The sequence below is a fragment of the Aotus nancymaae genome, unplaced genomic scaffold (genome assembly GCF_030222135.1).
Source record: "Aotus nancymaae isolate 86718 unplaced genomic scaffold, 86718_ANA_hifiasm-v0.15.2.pri h1tg000131l, whole genome shotgun sequence".
NCBI lineage: Eukaryota > Metazoa > Chordata > Mammalia > Primates > Aotidae > Aotus > Aotus nancymaae.
The window spans coordinates 3,449,696-3,474,605 of NW_026988546.1; the positions used below are offsets into that span (position 1 = coordinate 3,449,696).

Sequence of the window (24,910 nt, forward strand, 5' to 3'; positions counted from 1 at the left end):
GTCAAATCTTTTTTCACTGTCTCAGTTATAATTTTGCAATGGCAATTTCATAACTTAAATTATGACAATCACAATATTCATAAATAATCTAGGTAAACAATTAAAAGAAGTAGGTAAATGTAATGGGATAAATACTTGTAGATAAACTGGTCATAATTTAGAATATAAAGTTAAATAATAGATACTTCATTATTCGGATATTTTGCAATAAATATACTTTATAGAAAAATATTTTTGCTAAAAAAAAGGGGTATCCTTTTTTTAAAAAAAAAAGGTGAACAAGTTTGTCTAATTCAAAGCTTATTTAAAGGTTATGTATAAAACAAGGTAAAAAGAACCAGGAATAAAAAAAGATGTAAAGGCTGGGCACAGTGGCTCATGCTTGTAATCCCAGCACTTTGGGAGGCCAAGGTGGACAGATCATCTGAGGTCAGGAATTTGAGACCAGCCTGGCCAACATGGTGAAACCCTGTCTCTATTAAAATACAAACATTGGCCAGGTGTGGTGTTACCAGCCTGTAATCCCAGCTACTCAGGAGGCTGAGGCAGGAGAATTGCTTGAACCTGGGAGGCAGAGGTTGCAGTGAGCTAAGATTGCACCACAGCACTCCAGCCTAGGAGACAGAGTGAGACTCTGTCTAAAAAAAAGATATGTAAAGAAAGTTATAAAAATTTTGTTTTGAGGTAAAAATCTTAAAGAGAAATAATTTTATACAGGAAAGAATCTTGTATGGTAAATTTAGTCCTAAAATAAAATAACTGGTTGTTTAAAAAGGAGGAATGTTCAGGATAAACCAGAAAGTCCAAGCATGTCATAACAGTTGGTGTAAGTCACAATAAGAGGATTTAGATATTTTAAAAACCCAAAAACTTTTATAAAATCAAGTCATATTATTGTTAAGTTTTGGTTTGCTTACTGAAAAAAATTCAGATAAATATTCTTTTAATAGGTTATTATATCCATGTATCTTCCTGTATGTGCTTTGAAAGCCCTTGCGACATTGAATTACAGGGTTTTAACTCCTGGGTCTAAAAAGGACACCAAGTTCTGCTAAATCGTAAACACTGACAGCAATTAAAGCCTCATCTTCAGACCCTGTAGAAGATGCCAATCAAAATAAATTGCATTCCTAAGACACAGGGCAAGAAATTAAAGCTATTCAACTTCTCAAGGCTCAGGGACTATTGCGGAAGAAGTGGGTATATAAGATTGTAAGGGCCAATTTTGAAAGATAAAATAAGTTCATTTTCTCTATAAATTAATCATTAATTTCAGAGGCACACAGATGCAAAACCAATATATGGTTCCCTGTATCAGATTAACAAGGTTTTCTTGAAGCATTAAACAACTCTTTAATAAAGGTTATAAAAGTCTTATGGAAATTATATTTTACAATAAGATTAAATTTTATAAATTGTTTACAAAGTTTCAAAAAACAAATGTAATTGGCTTCATGCTGTTTTTAATTAGGTAAGTCTCCTCTCTCAAAGAGTAAAGGTTTTTGCTTTTTTTTGAAATCCTTGAATTATCACTTTAGTTAAATAAATGACTTTACAATGACCTGTAATCGTATTCTGTAATATCAAGTGTTTTAAACCTTTTATATTTGACAAATTTTCCAAAATCAAATTATAAATTATACATTTTTCTAATCCAATTAATCCTTTAAGATATTAGGTTTCTAAAGTCTAAAAATGACAATTTGGCTTATTTCAGATAAAAGTTATACAGGGATAATTGTCAAATATCAAATGATGTTTGGTTTTATTTGGGCTGTATTTGTATAAATATGTTATTGGTATGTATTTCAAAATTATGGGAAACTCCTGTAATTCTGATATAACTTAGTGCATATTATCACTAATAATCATAATTGTTATGTTAAAATTATTGTGTGCCACAGAGTGTCAATTGCGTCTTTTGACTATGGCTGCCTTAAACCTTTTTTTTTTCATCCATGGACAATTGTTGTCTTGTTTTGGTCCTCTTTAGAAGGTGGCTTAATAATCAGCTATAAAACTCCAACAGATGCTCTTAAATGCAAGTTTCTGATAACTTTGGAGATTGTGACATCAGAATAGAGGAAAATCTTTCAGGACTCATGGAGAGCTAAAATGTCCATGACTATCAAGCAGTACAGGAATTAACTGTATGGACTAAACCAATCTTTTTAACTTTTTGCTTAAAACGTTTGCTGATCCTTTGTTTGGATTTTCAGATCGTAAAACTTTTCTTTTGAGCTAGTGACAGCTTTAAAAAATTCTGTATACTCCTATTAACAAAATTTGGAGCATATTTGTTTCTCTCTACCTGATTTCTCCAGAATTTGGAAACTATTTGTGACTAGTCTTAACTTATGACAATACAGTTATTTGCGTAAGTGCAATAAGAATCTGTTTTCATTTGTAAGAGGATGCAATTGAAGAAATTGGTTATTTTTACCAAGTCTTTGACTGGAATGGTGTGCTTTCCTTTAAGGAATCACACTTGACTTATGGAGTCAATAAAGCCCTTGAAAACATTGGCCTCACATTTTGTGTATACAGTCCCTGTACAGGGTTTCTGACCTGTGTAAGTAAAGAATGTTACTTTCTGACAGGTGCAGAAGCTCTAGGTTTAACTTGGAACCTCAAGAGGAGAGAAAATTTACCCAACTCACAGGTATTTGATGGTACAAATCCACGGCTAGGCTTGGCTTTATCCTTCTATGGAACAAAGTTCCATTAAAGCAAATTTAAAAGCCTATGTAAAAAATAATCGTTTTTTTTGCATTGTATACAAATAATTAGGCCAAGTATAATAAAGCAAACCAGTCCTACCATGATTTGTCTTTAGTAAAAATGGGAAACTGGAGTGAGAAAAAAATTATGTTTCAAAACTATAGTATACCTGTTGTTAGATTCTAGTCTTGCCTAATGCTTTTTTCAATTTTTATTATTTTTCACAGTTTGGACTGAATTCTAATTTTTCTTGGCTACAAGTCTTCAAAATAATGTTTTCAATTTTTTTCCTTTTTTCCCCATTTTTCCTAATTTCGAGTCTCTGAAAACTAAGCTGTGCTTTCTTAAAACCCTGCCAACTGAAGCCAGACAACTTAAATTTCATAAGAAAATAACTAATCTATTTACGTACATAAGCCACTTTCATACTTGCCTACTGATGTATGGACTTCAGAGTAATGTGGCCTATATTGATTTTTCCAGGATTGTTCTTTTGTTTGTTGTTGTTTTTCTCCCTTTCTCCCCCTATTTTCCCTTAATAGGACATGAGACTTCATAACCTGCTAAAAATGAGCTTTTGGGACCTACCTGTCTAGGAATAAACCATCCTAGCCATGAGATATCAGATGAAACCTGAGACCAGAGACTCATTTTCTTGTAAAATGCCTTCTCCAAAAAATTAAAAAAGAAAAGGGGGGAAATGCAAAAGGAAAATATCTTGGGCCTCTTCAAGCTGGGAACAGCTCAGGGCAAATCGGCCTTCCATTCTATTCACAGTCATCTCTCTGCTTACAGACACAGATGTATATTTTGACTGCCTCCTTTGGAAAGACTTACCAGAAACTCAAAAGAATGAACCATCTGTCTCTCACCTACCTGTGACCTGGAAGCCCCTGGGAGGCTGGGGGTGGGGGGCTTGCTTTGAGTTGTCTCCACCCTTCTGGATGGAGCTAATGAACTTCTTACATATATTGATTGTTGTCTCATGTCTCCCCAAAATGTATAAAACCAAGCTGTGCCCCAACCACCTTGGGCACATGCTGTCAGGACTTCCTGAGGCTATGTTACCGGCACGTCCTCAACCTTGGTAAAATAAACTTTCTAAATTAGCTGAGACTGTCTCAGATCTTCTAGGTTCATAGTATTTTCTCTTCAGTTGTTTTGGTATTCTCCTGCAGGGACTCCTGCTATGATGAATCTTCTTTGCTTGGGTTCTATATTTAACACTTTATTTTATTATTATTTTTTGAGATAGGATTTTGCTCTGTCACCCAGGCTGGAGTGCAGTAGTATGATCTCAGCTCACTGCAACTTCCACCTCCTGGGTTCAAGCGATTCTAATGCCTCAGCCACCTGAGTAGCTGGGTTACAGACGTACATCACCATGCCCAGGTAATTTTTTGTATTTTTAGTAGAGACAGGGTTTCACCATCTTGGCCAGGCTAGTCTTGAACTCCTGGCCTCAAGTGATCTGCCTGCTTTGACCTCCCAAAGTTCTAGAAATTACAGGTGTGAGCCTGCATGCCAAGCCCTACATCTAGCCCTTTAATCTCCCTTGGTTGTGTCTATTTTCTCCTGTGTTGCTTACTTTTTAATCTTCATTCATGAATTTCTAAAATTAAAAAAATTATTTCTTGACCTCTGTCAGTACTTTTTCATATTGTCCTGTTATTTCTTATTTTTATTTCTCCTTCACAGTTTCTGTTACTTTATTAAGATATAATTCACATATCATACCATTCACCATTTTAAAGTGTAGAATTCCATTATTTTTAGTATATGCACAGACTTATGCAACCAACACCAAATCAATTTTAGAACATTTTCATCATCCCAAAAAGAACCCCATAACCAAGATTGGCTACTCCCCATCCCCTAAAAACATTTGTCCTATGCAACCATTAATCCATTTTCTGTTTCTATAGATCTGCCTTTTCTGGACATTTCATATAAGTAGACCGGCTTTCCTTTAGTATGTTTTTAAGGTTCATCCATGTTGTAGCATGTATTAGGTTGGTGCAAAAGTTAACTGCAATTACTTTGCCAAGGTTGAAGATGTGCCAGTTCCTGTGACACAGCCTCAGAAACTCCTGACATGTGCCCAAGGTGGTCAGGGCACAGCTTAGTTTTATACATTTTAGGGAGATGTGAGCTATCAATCAATACACAACATACACTATACAATATGTGACACGCATTTTAAGTTCTCTTGAGCATACACTTGAGTGAAATTAGGCTGGAAACAGTGGCTCACATCTGTAATTCCAGCACTTTGGGAGGCCACGGTGGGCAAATCACTTGAGGTCAGGAGTTTTGAGACCAGCCTGGCCAACACGGTGAAACCTCATCTCTACTCAAAATACATAAATTAGCCAGGTGTGGTGGCATGCACCTGTAATTCCAGTTACCTGGGAGGCTGAGGCAGGAGAATTGCTTGAACCTGGGAGGCCGAGGTTCAAGCCACTGCACTCCAGCCTAGGCAACAGAGCAAAACTCCATCTCAAAAAAAAAAAAAAAAAAAAAAGGAAAAAGGAAAAAAAAAAAGTGAAATTATTGGGCTAATAACTATGTATGACTTTTTGAGAGACTGCCAAACTCTTTTATAAAGTGGTTGAAGCAATTTACAATCCTAAAACAATGCATGAGGGTTCCAATTTTTACACATCCTTGCCAACACTTGTCTGCCTTTTTTATTACAATCATCCTAGCTGGTGCAAAGTGGGATGTCATTGTTATTTGGATTTACATTTCCCTGATGGTTAATGATTTGAGCATCTTTTCATGCATTTATTGGCCGATTGTCCATTTCCTTTTCTTTTTTTTTGAGACGGAGTTTCGCTCGTTACCCAGGCTGGAGTGCAATGGCGGGATCTCGGCTCACCGCAACCTCTGCCTCCTGGGTTCAGGCAATTCTCCTGCCTCAGCCTCCCGAGTAGCTGGGATTACAGGCACGCACCACCCTGTCCAGCTAATTTTTTGTATTTTTAGTAGAGACGGGGTTTCACCATGTTGACCAGGATGGTCTCGATCTCTTGACCTTGTGATCCACCCGCCTCGGCCTCCCAAAGTGCTGGGATTACAGGCATGAGCCACCGCGCCCGGCGGATTGTCCATTTCCTTTGGGAAGATTCTTTACTCATTTTTAAAATTGGGTGTTCATATTCCTCTTATTGGGTTGAAAGAATTCTCTACATATTCTGGATACATTTTATCAGATATATGATTTGCAAATATTTTTCCAATTCTGAGTTATTCTAATCTGATGGTATCAATTACAGCAAAAACATTTTTATATTTGATGTTCATCTATTTTTTCTTTTGTGACCTGTGCTTTTGATGTCACATTAAGAAGGCTTGTGTAACCCAAAGTTGTGAAGATTTACTCTTAGATTTTTGAAGTTTTGTAGTTTTAATTCTTATATTTAGGTGTTTGATACATTTAGAGTTTTTTGTTTATCACATAAAGCAGGGGTCAGCTTTTACTTGTCCCAAAGCCATTTGTTGAAGAGACTATTCTTTCCCAATTGAATTGTCTTGGCGCTTTTGCCAAACATCAACTGACCACAAAACACAAGGGATTATTTCTGACTTTTAATTCTACTTATCTTTATGCCTGTCATAATTGCTGTTTTGCTCTAAGTTTTGATATGAGTGTGTGAGTTCTCCAAATATGTTCTTTCTCAAGATTACTTTGGCTACTCTGGGTCCACAAAAATTTTAAGATTAACTTATCAATTTTTGCAAAAAGGTATCTGGGAGTGGGGGTTTTTGTTTTTTTGAATTTGTTGAATCTGCAGATTAACTTGGCCAGGGGCAGTATTACAATCTTAAGACTCAATAACAAGTCTCTGACTCATAAAATAAAGCTTTGCATTTATTTATTTTTTTAAACTTAAGATCATTGAAAAATGAAAAGAAAAAAATAATTGAGACAGTCTTCTTTTGTTGACCATGCTGGAGTACAGTGGTGCAATCATACTTCACTGTAGCCTCAAACTCCTGGGCTCAAATGATCCTCCTGCCTCAGCCTCTAGAGTAGTTATGACTACAGTTGCATACCAACAGATCTGGCTAATTTTTTTGAATTTTTTTGTAGAGATGAGGGCCTCACTATATTGCCCAGGCTGGTTTTGAATTCCTGGCCTCAAGCACCCAAAGTGCTGGGATTACAGGAGTAAGCTGCGGCTGGGCCAATGGGTTTTCTTGTACACAACGAGTAGCTTTTTTGTTTTCAAGATTTTTTTCTTTCATTGTTTGTACTACAGTTTTGGTATGGATCTATCTCTGTTATCTTACAATTTGATCTTCTTGGATTAATGTTTTCATCAAATATTGGATTTTCAAGCATAATTTCTTCCAATAGTTTGCTAAATCTGTGGACACAAATCTACTGTGGAGCTCCTCTAATGAATTTTTCATTACAGTTGCTTTACTTTTGAACTCTAGAATTTCAGTTTGGCCCTTTTAAATTCCTTTGTTGATATTTTCTGTTTGATGGAATATCGTAAGCATACCTTCCTTTACCTCCGGCAGTTTCGTTTAGATTTTTTGGAACACACTTATAATTTTATAATGAATGAACACTTTGAAGTTTTTATCTGCTTCCAACCTATTGAACCTCTGAGTTTCTTTTGATTGCTTTTTCCCTCCTTGTATGGATTAATTTCCTGTTCTTCTGCATGTCTTGTAATTTGTTGTTGAGAACTGGATATTTTAGATACTGTATCATAGCAGCTCTGGACACTAATTTCCCTTTAACCCCCACTCCCTACCCTCCAGTGCATTTTTTCTTGTTTTGTTTCTTGGGTGATTTCAGTTAAATCCACTTACCCTGAAGTATGCAGCCTCTGATGTTCCTCCTCACAGTACAGTCTGGGCGTGTGCAGTCACCATGACTACTCCCTCCAGCCCCAAGGACAGTGGTTTGGATAGGGCTTTCTTTTACCTTTTCCAGATCTTTTTGGAAAGGTTCTAGTTAGTTAGAATCTCTTTTGTTACCACATCCTACTATTGCACCCACTAATTTACTAGCTAACCACTCTATTGTTTTCATTTTTTAGAGAGAAAAATGACAATTTTTAGGTCTCACTATGTTGCCCAGGCTGGTCTTGTACTCCTGGCTTCTAGTGGTCCTCCTGCCTCCAAGTTCCAAAATGCTGGATTACAGGCATGAGCCACCATACCTGGCCACTCTATTGTTTCTCACAATGCTCTGGGGCACAAGTCACTGCAGTTTAATCTAATTAAGTTCAGGCCCCTGTAGAGTAGCCTTGAGGCTTGTTCTAACACTATTAACAGCTGTCTTTTTTTTTTTTTTTTTTTTTTGAGATAGGGTCTCACTCCATCATCTAGGCTAGAGTGGAACGGTGTAATCTTGGCTCACTATAACCTCTACCTCCTGGATTTAAGCGATTCCCGTGCTTCAGCCTCTCAAGTAGCTGGAATTAAAGGGACATGCCACCATGCCTGGCTAATTTTTAAATTTTTAGTAGAGAAAAGGTTTCACCGGGTTGGCCAGACTGGTCTTAAACTCCTAAAGTGATCTGCCCACCTTGGCCTCCCAAAGTGTAAGGATTACAGCTGTGAGCCACCATGCCAGGCTCTTTCTCTTATTTGTTGAGCTTGTTGACATTCCCTTTTGATTGCTGCCATTAGAGAGCTATCAGTCTGCTCTTAATAGTCCCCCTTCCCAGATCCATTGTATTTGGTGGCACCCTTACACTTGAACATCTTCTCTCATTCTGTTCTAAATAGTCCCTTTAGGGAGTGTTACAGAGGTGTTTTTATGACTTGCCATTTCCACTGGACAAAACCTCTCTTCTGCTGCTCCAGAGCTAGGGATGGGGACAGTGGCCTGCTTTTCTAGGAGTTATACCCACAGTCTACAAGGGGTAAAAGGGTGATACAGCTCTTGGTCTCCTCCAAGTGCATCTTCTTGCATGGAACCATCACCCTACATACAAGTAAAGAGCCTTCATCCTATGAGTAAGCTGGGGCAAAAGCAATTGAGGCCCAGTATTCTCAGTCTGCTATTCCTTGGGTAGATTTTCTGTGCCGTAAGTGGGGACTAGGTGGAGGAAGGAGTGCCCTAAATCTGTTGACTACTTTTGCTTGCAAAAGGGCTTCTGCAACACAGAGCTTGGGGGAATGAGGCGTGCTAGTAACCTATTCTTCCAGAGGAGAAACTGTAGTCCAGGACTGGAAATTGGAGAGAGGGAATGGGGTCATGGCTCAAATGCCACAGAGTCCTTATTCTTACTAAGATTTAGTAGACTTGAAAAAATGTTTTTGTTGGATGTATGCTTTTATGACAATTTCCACATAAACTTAAACTTCCAGTTAGAAGTATTTTATTGAGCAGAGACAGTGGAGTTCCTTATGCTGTTATTTCAAAAGTGTTTCCTGATTTCTTTTTAATTAATGTTTAAAATACAAGCAATCAGGACCCTTTAAATAAGGCAGTATGTTCACAACCCAAAATAGCTTTCTGCTGGCATCAGTTGATTCAACATCAACATGCAGTGTCCAGAATAAATAACCAGTTCTTTAGTAGCTATTTAAATATATTCCAGAAGTGAAGTGTTTATAATTCATTTACAAGTGCAGTATTGCAGCAGTAAATGTTACTTGACCTGTTGTATAAATAATGCCAATTAATTAGTCCTGGAATAGTTTTTGAATTTCTAACTCTGTAGATCAAAAACACAATTGTGAATGGTATAAAGATGTATGAATCCTATTGTGATAAAGTCAATCTCAAAAATAGAGAATCCAGACCCGTCCCAGATAATTTAAGAACGGAGAAGTTTTCCTCAACTTAAACATGATGGCCACACAGAAAATAGTAAACATACCTTTCAATGTGATACAACTGTATAAAACTCGAGAATATGAGTATTTAGATGACTAATGTATAGACATTAATAGAATTTAGAAAACACATTTAAATCTGAAGCAGAAGAAAAAAGACAATTTACAAAGAATTAATGAGCTCTAATCATCATCAGAGTCTGAATCATATTTCTTTCCTCGGATAGTTTTCTTTTCCAGCTTTGTGAAGTTTGTTCCAAATTTCTTTTGGCTCTGAAATGGTGGCTCCATTAAATTTCCACTAAAAATTAAAAAAAAAAAATAGAAAAAGCATTTTATTCTTTATGATTTAGTACTAGTATGCTAAACTGCACAAAAATCTATCTTTGTTGCCTTCCTGTAACTAGAATAAAATTTCTTTAAAATGCTGGTGTCAGGGAAGAAGTATAATGCTTATATTGATGGTTAATAGCCTTAAACCTTATTTTGTACTATTAAATTTGTTTTAGATCAATATTATTTTCCTTTTTGAGACAGGGTCTCACTCTGTGGCCCAGGCTGAAGTGCAGTAGTGTGATCACGGCTCACTGCAACCTCTACTTCCTGGATTCAAGCGATCCTCCCACCTCAGCCTCCTGAGCAGCTGGGACTACAGACATGTGCCACCATGCTCAGCTAATTTTTAAATTTTTTGTAGTGATGACATCTCACTATATTGCCCAGGCTGGTCTTGAACCCCTAGGCTCAGGTGATCCTCCTGCTTTGGCATCCCAAAGTGCTGGGATAATAGGTGTGAGCCAGTGCACCAGACCTATTTTCCTTTTTATCATTCATTATGAATTAACATTTGGTTAACATAGTGCTCAGCTGTCACCAGAAATGAAAGAAACCACCGCATATCTCCTGATATGATGCATCACTTCCATAACATGCCTGTCAAAAATCGATAATCTGAATCCAATCTTGAGGAAATATAAGACAAACCCAAACTGGGAGATGTTCTCCAAAATAAACAGTTTGTACTCTTCAAAAATATCAGTCTTAAGAACCAAAGAATAACAATGGTAACTAAAGCTATAATAACTAAATGTACTGCATTTTTGATATGAAGGACAATATTGAGACAATGATAACATTTGAAATAAGAGCTGTCAATTACACAGTAATTCCTGTTTTAATAATTGTACTGTGGCTATGTAAGGAAATGTTCTTAGGAAATACATATGGAAGTCTTGACTGGGTGAAGGATGCAGCAAACCACCATGGCACGTGTATACCTATGTAACAAACCTGCATGTTCTGCACATTTACCCCAGAACTTAAAGTATAATAAATAAGTTAAAGCCAGGCGTGGTGGCTCACACCTGTAATCCAAGCACTTTGGAGGCCAAGGCGGGCGGATCACCTGAGGTTGGGAGTTCAAGACCAGCCTGACCAACATGGTGAAACCCTGTCTTAAAAAATAATAATAAATAAATAAGTTAATAATAAAATAAAAATAAAATTTTTTTTTTTTAGTGGAAAACTAAAAAAAAGGAAAATGTTCTTCAGAAATACATATGGAAGTCTTTAGGAGTAAAGGGACACTGTACCCACAACTTCTACTCAAATGGTCCCCCAAATACTTCATAGTATCTATACAGACAATGATAAAACAAATATAAAATGTTTAAAATTGGGTAATATGGGCAAAGGGACAATGAAGATTCTTTGTACTAGTTTGCAGGGGTTTGTTTCTACTAGTTTTTTGTAGAGATGAGGTCTCATCTCACTATGTTGCCCAGATTGGTGTCAAACACCTGGTCTCAAGCAATTCTGCCAACCTCAGCCTCTCAAAGTGCTGGGATTACAGAAGTGAGCTCCCCTGCCTGTATACAATTTGTTTAAGGTTTAAAATTACTTCAAAATATAACTTTATTTAATAAACATTAATATTTACGTTAATATTAAGAAAATGAAACCAATTTCTACAACACAGGAATGATTTTGGCATGTCTAGGAGAGTCAGAGAAAAGAGGGGAGGGACATGGAGCAGAGAGAAAAAAGTGAGAACCTTCTACTTCTTGAAAGGCACCATGACTCTGGAATGATTGCACAATTTTACCTGTTACTTTTGCAAATCAAGAAGAGGCAAAAAGTGGAATTAGATAAATTATTTGTCTGAAGAAGTAGACAAAGAAATGAAAATTGGATTTTGGATTGTTTTCAAACTAAAACTGTTCTTTTTTTTTTTTTTTTTTGAGACAGAGTTTCGCTCTTGTTACCCAGGCTGGAGTGCAATGGCGGGATCTCGGCTCACCGCAACCTTCGCCTCCTGGGTTCAGGCAATTCTCCTGCCTCAGCCTCCTGAGTAGCTGGGATTACAGGCACACACCGCCATGCCCAGCTAATTTTTTTTTTTTTTGTATTTTTAGTAGAGATGGGGTTTCACCATGTTGACCAGGATGGTCTCGATTTCTTGACCTCGTGATCCACCCGCCTCAGCCTCCCAAAGTGCTGGGATTACAGGCGTGAGCCACCGCACCCGGCCAAAACTGTTCTTCATAGCAAGTAATGTAAGCTAGGCATAGAAACCTTTTTGTATTTATCAGCTTCTACAAGTAAAATAGAAATATCTAAGTTAAAAATCTATTATTTTAAAATATAACTTTCTTTGCAATAGTGTGTTTTTAATTTTTATTTTATCAAAGAGATATCACTTAAGTCAGTGTGTATTTGAGTAATCTGGCTTAAATTAGGGGACAGTCAACTAGAGATTGCCATTTTAAGTTTCCAGATTAATACAAAATTAGTTTCAATAGCATATGTTAAGCTAACTTATAGTCAGGAGTACTGTGAGATTCAGTTTTACTTATAAAATCAGTTTTATCTGTAAATCTGATTTTGCTGTAAAATCATACTAATAATACATGCTTTAAGAAATACGCTTTTCCTTTGAGAAACTTTCTATACCTTAGCCGAAAGGTCTTAATTTCATAAAATAAATGTTACAATACAAAAGTCCTCTGTAAAAATATCAACCATATATGAACTAAAATCAGTATGATCTTTTGTTAAAAGTTACCTGTAATTAAGAATGTCAGAACAACCGAGCCTCCATTCTAAAGTTTCTGTGGTGAAGTCATCTGTATTTCCTAGGTCAGTAAACCCAACAACATAATCTTGTGTTTTCCCGTCTTTTACCAGTGCTAGTGTGGGAATGACTTTGATACGCAGTCTCTCACAAAGGAAAGGTGCTTTTTCCACATTCAGCTTCAAAAATTTGGTCTCGAGGTGTTTCTTGGACAGTATCACCAGATGTCTGTCTAGTATTTTACACCTGTATGTAACCATATAGAAAATTATAAGCTAAAACTACAAATCTCTTTTTTCCAAAATAAATGTCATTAAGGTAAATCTAATAATTATATAGTTTTTCTGTTGAGTCTCATAACATGGCAGCCAACCTACAGGTGTGTCAGATGACCTCAGTTCCAGATCAAAGGTTAGCTGCCTGATTATAAGATGGGAAAACAGCCTATAAGATTCTAGAAAGTCAGATCTGCATTAATGATATTATCTTTTAAAATATTAAATATATGCTTTAAGTCATAAAGGAAGTTGTCCTATCTTACACAGGAAAACCTGAGAAGGGACAAACTGAAACTTCACATAACTCAGAAGAGACTTACAAGAATCAGAAATGCACACATGGTGCCATATTTGGAAGTCATGAAGAAAAACTGAGTAGCATCACTGAGGAAAAACTCCTTACTCCTAAATATGAAACTCTGTCAGTAAGAAGCACATTAAGACTAAGGGTTACTAATAATATTTAAATAAATTTGGCCATTATGCTTTTAGGGAATTAAAAAATACCCGTAGTAACTTTTATTAAGCCATCTTACAATGAAGAGGGAAACAGAAGTAAGATTTTCTTCGCCAGGCACGATGGCTCACATCTGTAATCTCAACACTTTGGGAGGCCAAGATGGGTGGATCACCTGAGATCGAGAGTTTGAGACCAGCCTGGCCAACATGGCAAAACTCTGTCTCAACTAAAAATACAAAAATTAGCCGGGCATGGTGGCAGGTGCCTGTAGTCCTGGCTACTTGGGAGGCTGAGGCAGGAGAATCCCTTGAACACAGGAGGTGGAGGTTGCAGTGAGTCGAGATTCTGCCATTGCAGAATCCTGCCTGGGCGACCATGTAAGACTCCATCTCAAAAAAAAAAAAAAAAAAAAAACCTGAAAAAAACAACCCCCGCCCCCCGCCCAAAAAAATAAAATCCAAAACCAAACAAAAAAAAAGTGGACAAATAATATTTTATATACCAGTATATTTACATATCACCTCATCATACTTGTGAAAGGTTGGCAACTTGAGGAATGTGTGGCAATGGGAGATGGTTGTGTACCACAAGGGCAGAGGGTTTCTCTGATAGCCTTCTGCCTGCCTAATCCCTTCTCTCCCTGTTCCTCACAAGAGCTATCACCATCTCAATATTTTCTTTCATTTTTATTCTCTTAGTCAATGAATCTCAGCAATCAATTCTTGAAAGGTGTCAACTAACAATGAAGCTATGGGGTTGTAAGGTCAAGAAAAAGGGGCAGGCAGGACACAGAAATGAGAAAGATAGCAGGGCTGACACCACAGTGAGTGCCAGAGACGCTAGAGCACAGTGCTTGTCTGTTTCGTGGGGTCAGCTGCCAGTTAGCAGAAGACTGCCACTATAATTTCAGCTCTGCCATTATAGTTTTCTGAGTTTTTTAAAGAAAAATTCTGAATGTGAATATTTTCAAAAGGGTTTATCTCTCAATTTTTCAGTGTTGGTAACTAATCAAATCTGTGGGCAAAACCACAAAGGCTTGGGTCCTTTGGTTTAAGACATAACCTCTTCTGGGGAGGTATTAATATTTCATAAGGGATTTGCCTCCTTAGAGAGATTTGGAGACCTAAGGTGGTCTAAGAAAAATCACTTCTCCTTTTAGCCAAGACTGGCAGTCCCAACTCTGCTTTGGTGAAAGGTTTGGCCAAGCCACCGTCTCTCTATCACAGCTGTTAGCTAAGAAGGACTGAGTGAAAGAACACTGACTCTCAACAGCTGTTCCTGGTTCCCAACATCGTGGCTGTATCACAATACTAGATGGAAATAATTATTGTCATGATGATAAGAATTTTAAGCATACATTTCTAAGATGTTTTTAGAGTTAGCTAGTGAAAATATAATTCAAAAATATAGCTATTTATATGGGAATACTTTTAACAATATTCATTTATATTTTTGCATGTAACTGTTAAGTTACTCTTTAAAATAACAATTGCTTAACTTCTCTCTCTCTCTCTCTCTCTCTCTCTCTCTCTTTTCTGAGATGGAGTCTTACTCTATTGCCCGAGCTGGAGTGCAGTGTCACAACCTTGGCTAACTGCAACCTCCATCTCCCAAGTTCAAGCAATTGCCCCACCTCAGCCTCCCTAGTATCTGGGACTACAGGTGCTTGCCACCACACCTGACTAATTTTGTAGTTTTGCCATGTTGGCCAGGCTGGTCTCGAACTCCTGACTTCAAGTGATCCACCTGCCTTGGCCTCCCGAAGTACTGGGATTGCAGGCTTTAGCCACTTGGCCCGGACTGCCTAACTTAATACTAAATAACATATGAGAGAGTACAATGAAACAACCTTTTTCTTTTAGTTTTCTTCATTTCTCTAGTAAGCCAGTATATCTCTATCCAAACAGGTGATTGTGTGTGTGTGTGTTTTTTTTTTTTTTTTAGAAAAAGTTCATTATGTTTCTTTGAGAAAAAGTCACGAATGGAAACCAAGTTACCTGAATGTGGAGTCTCTGTAGAAATGGCAAACTACTTTTTTACTCTCCTTGACTTCTTGAAAAAAGTCTCTTTCACTAGGAATTTCTCTGTATTCCCCGTGTCCTTTAGAAAGCCATTCCTAATTTGGAGAGAAGCAAAACATTACACATGTGAAATATCTCCTTCAGCATCACTTGACATTTTAAGTGTCTAAATCACCATTGTATTTTGTAATACATTTAAAAAAAATTATTTTTTTTAAGATTTTTCTTTTAATATGCCATGAGATATCTTGATTGTATATTTTCTAAAGTACTTTCCAGCCACATCTCCCAGCCCTTCCAAAAGATTCTGCCAGTCTTTCCAATGCAATAAAAGATGCTGGATTATAGTTTTGTCTATCATCTCTTTTTGAAAGCAATATACTAATAATTTTAATGGTAATACACTCTTATCTAATAAAGAAACACATTTACAAATATCAGAAACCCAGTTTTGAAACATTTGCATTAATTTTGAACTGAATCAGCATTTTGTGGGTTTTTTTTTCAAAAGGCAGCAGTTTGACTCACGACTTGCTGATAAACACATTTCTGCTGAGGGAAGGGGAAAAGACAGGGAGAGTGAATGCTGCATTTCTCCATTGGCCCCAAAAGTGCTAATTTCACAAAGGGATACATCAAAAGCAAACATGCAATGGTTGTTTTAAAACTTTTACTGCAATGTAACAATGAAGTAAACAGTAATTAGACACCTACCAATTTTTCCCCAAAACAAAACAAAACAAAAAAATGTATTTTAATTTTTAAAATTTTTTTTAAAGACGGGGTTTCACCATGTTGGTCAGGCTGGTCTTGAACTCCTGACCTCAGGTGATCCGCCCACCTTGGCCTCCAAAGTGCTTGGATTACAGGCATGAGCCACCATGCCCGGCCTGTAATACTTTTTTTAAAGTGTTTTTTATTGTTGAGAAAGGATCTCACTACAGTTGCCCAGGATGGAGTGTGGTGGCATGCTCATAGCTGGCTGCAGCCTCAACCTCCTAGGCTCAAGAGATCCTCCTATCTCTGTCTCCCAAGGAGTTGGGACCACTGGCACATGCTACACCATGCCTGGCTAATTTATTTTTCTTTTTTGGTAGAGATGGGGTTCTACCATATTGCCCAGGCGGGTCTCAAATGTCTATGTCCAAGCAATCCTCCCACCTTGTCCTCCAAAAGTGGTAGGATTACAGGCATGAGCCACTGTGCCTGGCTGAAGTCAATTTTACCTTATAGAGAAATAAATTTCTTTCAGCAGTTTACTTTCCTGTTTCTACTGTCAATGCAAAACTAGTCTATGGGCAGTGAATGTCTCCACAGCATGGCCTGGGTTCAAGACAATTACCTGTCTTGGTAACTAAAAGTATTTGTTTTTCTCATAACCTCAAAAAAAAAAATTTAGACTTGAGAGACTCAGAATGTAAATGTCTACTTAACTTTATCCATGTACTCTTAAACTACTAAAATCAGAAATATTTGACCCAAGTTACTAGAAGTCTTTTAAAAATAATGCTCATGAGTCTGGGCATGGTGGCTCATGCCTATAATCCCAGCACTTTGGGAGGCCGAGGCGGCTGGATCACCTGAAGTCAGGAGTTTGAGACTAGCATGGCCAACATGGCGAAACCCTGTCTCTATTAAAAAACATGCAAGAAATTAGCTGGCCGTGGTGGTAGGTGCCTATAATCCCAGCCACTAGGGAGGCTGAGGCAGGAGAATTGTTTGAACCCGGGAGGCAGAGGTTGCAGTGAGCTGAGATCGCACCACTGCCTGGGCAACAGAGCGACTCTGTCTCAAAAATAAATAAAAAGAAAAAGAAGAAAGTAAAAAATAAAATAATGCTTATGAGATAAAGCCTTCTCTTGGGGATAGAAGGAGGTTACTGCACCTCTGAAGCGCAAGAGCCCTGTCTGCTTTTGATAACCACCTTAGAAATGTTTAAAAAGCATCTGCACCTGTACTAATTGTTAGGAAGGTCTTTTCACAATGAACTGCAATATATTCATAACACTGGTCTGTGGCTTCCAGCTTGAACAAAGATTAAGTTTTAATCTCTTTCCCATGTCGGCCCTTCAAACATCACACATTGCCTAAGTTTTCCCTTCTCCACACTGAACACTTCCAGTTCCTTTCAACCAGTCTCATATGAAAAGATTTCTAGAATTCCTACTCTTCCAGGATATCATCTAAACATACTCGTGTCTTCTTAAAATGTGACAGACGTCTCAATCCAGCCCTCCAGAAGAGGTCCAACCGAAGAGCCAGGAAGGCCATCTCCTTTCCTCCTTTGGATGTCAATGAACATGGCCCAGACTATAACAACTGTGGTGTCCAAATCACATCCGCTTATGTTGAACTGACATGCACAGGAGAACCTGATATTTTCTTTGGCATATGAAGTTTCATGACTGCTTTTGCAATTTACCAATGATATGTGCCCTTAAAAAGTATTTGTTAGGCTGGGTGCAGTGCCTCACACCTGTCATCTCAACACTTTGGGAGGCTGAGGTTGGCGGATCACCTGAGGTCAGGAGTTTAAGACCGGCCTGGCCAACATGGGGAAACCCGTCTCTACTAATAATACAAAAATGAGCCGGGCTTGGAGGTAGGTGCCTGTAATCCCAGCTACTAGGGAGGATGAGGCAGAAGACTCTCTTGAACCCAGGAGGTGGAGGTTGCAGTGAGCCAAGATTGTGCCACTGCACTCCAGCTGGGCAACAGAACAAGACTCTGCCTAAAAAAAAAAAGCTGCTATTTCTTTTCATTATTTATTCTCAAGTGTTTAATCAAGAGGCTGAAGACCTGAAACTGTCCTGGCTTTTCTGAGGGAGGATGTGCCCATTCTGAACCTCTACCAATGCTCAGGGCCTCTGCTGACACATTCACCACACCCCTGTGCTCTTAGCATAGCCCCTTATGGACAGCGTGTGCTCCTAAGGTACTTGCAGAACAGAATGAGGCAGGACGGGCCTACCTGAGGCATGGCAGCTGGGCAGCACTTGGCTCTCAGTGGTCATCACCCAAGCCTCTGCTTAACTCCTCCTATTTCTTACCTTATCCCTCTGCTCCCTACCTATGTGCGCCAGCTCTAGTTAAGAGTAGGAGGGTGCTTGGCTGAGAGAAGAATATAGGTTCACCTAGGCCTGTTAAGTGCTGAGTATGTCTCTGCATACACTGATCTCGCCAATATCGTTGTGTATCAAAAAATCAAATTTACTGTATAAGTACTGTATAATCTCTCATAAAAAGGATATCTACAAAAATCACTAGGCTTCTTGCCTACTTCCAGAAGACATTTTAATAAAAAAGATCTATTAAAATGCAATGAAAGTTCTAAAATAAGACCCTCTAAATTACTCCATGACAAATTCATTTTAAATTGATTTATACATTAATAATAAAAAAAGGCCTATATCCAGCCTCCCTGACTTAGTTGGTTTTAACCATAAATATTCAGACCACTGTTTTGAACTGCCAAAAAGTTCCTTTAAGACATTATTTAATGCATGTTCATCACTGCAAATCAGGTGAATTCATAGTCTCTCTACAAAAATATCCTCGTTATGAATAATTATTTTCAGCTGCACATTAGCAATTAGTAGTGTACTTAAATGTAATCATGAAATATGAGTTTGTGGCAGAACCTAAACATATATTACCTTAAATTTCAATAATTCATCCTTTGCATACTAATTATCAGCCCTATACTATGAAAAGCAGCCAACTGGGCCTGGTGCAGGATGGCTCACACCTGTAATCCCAGCACTTTGGAAGGCTAAGGCAGGCAAATCATCTGAGGTCAGAGTTTGAGACCAGCCTGACCAACATGGTGAAATCCCATCTCTCCTAAAATACAAAAATTAGCTGGGTGTAGTGGCAGGCACCTGTAATCTCAGCTACTTGGGAGGCTGAGGCAGGAGAATCGCTTGAACCCAGGACATGTAGGCTGCAGTAAGCTGAGATTATGCCACTGCACTACATCCTGGGTAACAGAGCAAGACTCCCTCTCAAAAAAAAAAGAAAGAAAAGCAACCTATTTTCTAAAATAGGGTACAAATAAAAGTCATGTAACATACTCTATTTTAGAAAACTCAAAATATAGAAATTTGGACTCACTCATAAAAGATTATTTCCTTTCGTAGTAACTCTTCTAAACATATCAACTGTTCTAAACATGAGGGTGTAAACATATCAAAGTCATGCTAAAGTAACACAAAACAAAACTCCCTCTCTTTTTTGGAGGGACTGGGTCTAGCTCTATTGTTGAGGCTAGAGGGCAGTGGCACAACCTTAGTTCAATGCAACCTCCACCTCCTGGATTCAAGCAATTTTCCTGCCTCAGCCTCCCAAGTAGCTGAGACTACAGGTGCGCACCACCACATCTGGTTAATTTTTTTATTTTTAGTAGAGACAGGGTTTCACCACATTGGCCAGGCAGGACTTGAACTCCCAAACCTCAGGTTATCTGCCTACCTTGGCCTCTGAAAGTGTTGCAATTACAGACTTGAAAGCCACCACACCTGGCCAAAACTCCTTATTTCATCATAAAAGTTAAGCCTCATGTTTTAGTCAGTCAACTGAAAAGGAACCAGAGTTGGCAATAATGTATTTCCAGGTAATCCAATGGAAATATGTTTTAATCAAAATTCAATTTACAGAATTTGGCCAGATGTGGTGGTTCATGCCTGTAATCCCAGCAGTTTGGGAGGCCAAGGCAGGAGGATCACTCGAGGTCAGGAGTTTAAGAGCAGCCTGGCCGACATGGTGAAACTCCGTCTCTACTAAAAAATACAAAAATTAGCCAGGCATGGTGGCGTGCACCTGTAGTCCCAGCTACTCGGGAGGCTGAGGCAGGAAAACTGCTTGAACCCGGGAAGCAGAGGTTGCATTGAGCCGAGGTGTCACCACTGCATTGCAGCCTGGGTGTCACAGTGAGACTGTCTCAAAAAGGAGAAAAAAAATTCAATTTACAGGATTTAATCCATTGGTTTCAATCAGAGTTTACAACTCTGCATTTATTCTATACGAACATTCTAAGAGGCAACAAGGATAGAGCTGTGGCCACCTTTCTTTGTTACAAAGCATGCATTCTTTTGAATATGCCACATAAATATTTCGTTGGAAATGCCTGAAATAATTTTTTCAACATAAATTGACTTAATAGCTCTTATCTTATGTGTGTTATCTCATTTGCTTTGAAAACAGCTAAATTGTGATAGGCTTTAATATTACCTGAAATGGAAACCAATGACTCCCTAGCCCTCCATTCAACCAAACAAATTCAAGCTCAGAAAAATGATCTTGGGCAGATCTTTCTTTTACCTGACTGTAGATTAATACAGAGATTGGGCTAATTTTGAATGTGTCTTCAAAACATATTTTTTCTGGGAAATTTTTTAACAGTAATACGTACTATGAATTCCAAAATCCCTAAAAACAAAGAACGAAATGTAAGTACTATAGCACATGTATATATAAGTTGTTAGGCGCATACTGTTATAGCAATTTCAGAAAGCAGAGCAGAGAGGTTACTTGTTTCTGCTGTTGAGCTTTCCTTAGTGCCTCAAGTCTCTTTTCTTTAAGGCGTTCCAATTCATCCTCATCCATCTGATCCAGTTTCTGAATTTCAGAATCCAAATGTTCTTCCACTAGTTTGGTAGTCTGAAGCAGCTGATTCTCCAGGACTTTGGAAAACATGTCAACAGACGCATCAGCTTCCATTCTTCCAAATGGTACAGAGTTCAGCCTGGGTGCTGGGGAGAAGATTTACAAAGTACATTTTAAAAATGCAAACAATAAGCAAGCTTTTCTTTACCATCTTCAAAAATTCTGGTGAGTGTATAATGTGAACTCTATGGAGTATTCTAATGACATCCAAGCACTTGATATTGGGCTTAAGAATTTTTATGTGTTTTTAAATTTAATTTTCAATAGGTTCCAGTCACACCACTCAAAAACAACTTATAGCAAATTTAGGGTGCTTCTGATTTAGCATGTGTTTTACTATACTAAAGCAAAGACAAGTCTTTAAGACCATCACCAAACCACAGAGAAATGAGTTGTGAAGTTATACCTAGTGATATACACTGACATTCAGTGTTCTTTATCAACAGAAAAGAGAAATCAGAAACAACTGCAAACAACAGGAAGGTACAGCTACTGAAGTTTTACATATAAATATATATATTAAACTTTACTTAAACAGATACAGAGTAGAGTTGAGCAAAACACAGATTTTTTCATGGTTGCTGCCCAAATGAATTTCATTTAACTCCTAAAACATCTCATTACCATTTATGTAAAGAACAGTGCCTGGTGTTCCCTAAGCATTAATGTCCATTCCTGTTCTCCTATTATGTAACAAAAAAAATCGATGAGGCTGAAAAATTAATATTGGTTTCCATTTACTGACAGTGTTCTTCATTTTGATGTAAAACACTCCAAATACTTAAAAAAAAATTTTTTCCCCATCACTCCTCTGTGCAAAATAAGAGTTTCAAAATATAACTAATCCAGATTAGAAAGAAAGACCTATCTCAATTAGAGTCATGCATCACTTCACAATGAGAATACATTTGAGGCTGGGTGCCGTGGCTCACACCTGTAATTACAGCACATTGGAAGGCCAAGCTGGGCAGATCGCTTGAGTTCAGGAGTTTGACCAGCCTGGGAAACATGGTAAAACCCTGTCTCTACTAAAAATAGAAAAATGAGCGGGCACGGTGGTGCGAGCCTATAGTCCAGCTACTAGGGAGGCTGAGATGGGAGGAGGATAGCTTGAGCCCAGGAGGCCAAGGTTGCAGTGGGCTGAGATCACACTATTTCCACTCCATCCTGGGCCACAGAGCTAGATCCTGTCTCAAAAAACAAAAAACAAAAACCCATAAAACAATGGGAATACACTCTGAGAAACGTGTCATTAGGTGATTTTGATGTTGTTAAAACATCATAGACTGTATTTACACAAACCCAGAAGGTACAGCCTGCTACAAACCTAGGTTATACCATACAGCCTATTACTCCTAGGCTACAAATCTGTACAGCATGTTACTGTACTGAATATTGTAGGCAACTGTAACATAATGGCATTTGTGTATCTAAACATAGACAAGGTACAATAAAATACAGTATTATAATCTCATAAAACTGAAATGTCCTTATGTGGCACATGACTATATGTTTTAAAAGAAATGGAGTATTTTCTACTAGCAATTAGTACAAAATTTTACTAATTTTAAAAGAAATGGGAGTATTTTGTACCATCAGGGTTATTACCCCAGGAATGATTTATAATTTGTCTATCAAAGCAGGAGGCTGTTGCATATCAATAAACTATGATATGTTTGCAAATACTACTGAAGCACCCAAAACTTCATAACAGACTGTGAATTCATTCACTCAGCTTCTGACACAGATCCTGATCCACACATGCCCTCTATAAACGTTGAACTGAAAAGAAATATTCTTGCAAACTTCAATTGATTCCTTCTTCTTGAAGGAATGCTTTTTCTTCAAAAAGCATTTGAAAAGCATACTTGATTTCATCTTTGTATCGCTACAGAACACAAAAGGTACTCAATAAACGTGTTTAATGTTGAATGAACATTTGCCTCGCTTCTGTTCAAATTACTACGCTGTTAAGTTTGAAAAGTATTTGAGTTTAAAAAACCAAACTGTAAGCTCCTTGTAAGTGCTATAAAATTGGAAAGGTGCTGTATTTCAAATACAGCAAAAGATTTCCACACTTCCTACTGCCCAAGGAAAATGTCAGTAGGACTGTGACCCTCAGGGAGAGGCCTGGAAGGAGGAGAAAATAAGTTACTGAATTGCACATTAGAACCTGTGCTTCAGAGATAAGCACAGAGAATGCTTATCCCTGAAATTTTAAAGGATGAGGCCAGCATTTAATTCTGGGATAACTGGAAACAGAAGCGATTAAGAGCAGCTATTCTGGGTGTAGGTGTTGGTGGTTAGAGCATTGAGAACGGGGTAAGTAGACGATCCAACAACCCCCTGTTAGCTTTTTATTCTTCAAACCACAGCCTCTGATTCTTCCTTTTTACTACTCCGCTGGAAAGGTGGGACACCGCGCGTCCTCAAATTCCCCGGTCATTTCCTGGACATCCTTACAGGTATCCGCCAAAACAACCAAGGGGCCTGGTCCCTAACCGCACCCCAGGTACCTCCCCAATGGCATCCCAGCGCCCGGGGAGACGGGGGAAGGCACAGTCCCGGCGGCCCCAACTTCAACGCCTCCTCGTGCGCACGCGCAAGAGCCTCCGCCAGGACGCCAACACCGAGCCGGGGCCTCGCCCCTCCCCCGCCCCGGATGTGGAGCAGCGTAGTGTCCACCAGCACCAGGACGTAGTGGTCGGATTTTTCTCATTACCCTCTGCCTCACCTGAGCTCTCGGTGATGCCTGAGAACTGAGAGAGCAGCAGTTTCAAAAGAGAGGTCCACTCTAGCTTTAGCCTTGCAGTAGCTGCCGGCGGCTACAAACCGGCCGTCACTTCCGCCTCCCTATTGGCTGCGGACCTCCCGCGATATCACTTTTGACGCCCGAGGAAGGGGCGGGAGGGCGGGTGGCGAGCAGTTCTGCGCGTGCGCCTCCCGCCCAGCAGCCCGGAACCCGAGGTTTTCGTCCCATGCTTTTCTCCCGGTACACGGCCGAATTGGAAGGCCGCAAGGCATGCTGGGAGTTGCAGTTTTTTAGAGCGCAGGCTGGCGTGGCCGGACTTTTTCAGGACCGTGCTTCAGAACTCACGGTCCAGTGCGCGAGACTGGAAATGAGACAGCTGCTCTCCTGCTCAGCAATGACGCTCGAACTGCGTTTCCGTTCTGTTGAATGAACAGTTTTCTTTTTCTTAAAGTCGAAGCATAAACATATACAGCACAATGAACTACTGCATAGTTAAAACCCAAAATATCACCGTCCAAATCCAGATATAGAACATCTTCCACTACTCCTGTAGGTTCCTTCTTGCCTCCCCTAAACACAGGAATTTTTAGAACTTGCTCTCGCTTTGAGGGTAAAAATGAAGACCTATGTTAGGGAATTGATCGGGTGTGTCCTGTTCTATGTTTTATTCAGTGACTGTACATAATGCATAATGCACGGATGTTACTAAGAGGTCCCTATTTTGTCCTGGATTTGTCTATCTCTCTCGCAAACCCCAGAGGACTCATTATTAGTTCGTTGTGGTTCTTTACTCAACTTTGTACAGCTGAGAATACAAAGCTATAAAGGGAAGCCCAAGGCCTACTCCTGAACCGAAGCGTGCGTTCCCCGTCGGGAGAGGGCTGGGTTGGGGAACTGACAGCTTCATTGTCCACCTCCGGGTTCTAGAACCTGGAACTCGCGGGGTCGGCGGCTCGTGGCGGACGCTTTGCGGGGAGGGGGCGCTCGGGCTCCTGCCTGGCCGGCGGGTCAACCGAAGACGCTCTACCCGAAGCGCAGCTCTCGATGAGCCGCGCCCTGCGTCCTCACGCCGAGGCGGCGGGGCGATGCGCTTGCGCATTGAGAATTCACACCATATGTGCCCTGTTCCAG

General features: G+C 39.0%; 1 protein-coding gene across 1 annotated transcript; it reads right to left on the minus strand.

Annotated features, from left to right (window-relative positions):
* Positions 1 to 9,054: 9,054 nt before the first annotated feature.
* TXNDC9 (thioredoxin domain containing 9) lies at positions 9,055 to 23,899 on the minus strand. Its single transcript, XM_012475838.2, has 5 exons — positions 23,762 to 23,899; positions 20,893 to 21,113; positions 15,340 to 15,458; positions 12,596 to 12,850; positions 9,055 to 9,832 (listed from the first exon to the last, which is right to left on the minus strand). Exons 2-5 carry the CDS (start codon positions 21,079 to 21,081, stop codon positions 9,715 to 9,717), a joined length of 681 nt encoding a protein of 226 aa, XP_012331261.1. The 5' UTR covers positions 21,082 to 21,113; positions 23,762 to 23,899; the 3' UTR covers positions 9,055 to 9,714.
* Positions 23,900 to 24,910: the final 1,011 nt, after the last annotated feature.

Coding starts and splice junctions, on each gene's coding strand:
- TXNDC9 (XM_012475838.2), bottom strand. CDS start 21,081: ATGGAAGCTGATGCGTCTGTTGACATGTTTTCCAAAGTCCTGGAGAAT. Junction 12,851..15,339: donor TACAGAGACTCCACATTCAG/GTAACTTGGTTT, acceptor GGTTACATACAG/GTGTAAAATACTAGACAGAC. Junction 9,833..12,595: donor TCTGACATTCTTAATTACAG/GTAACTTTTAAC, acceptor TTTAATTTTTAG/TGGAAATTTAATGGAGCCAC.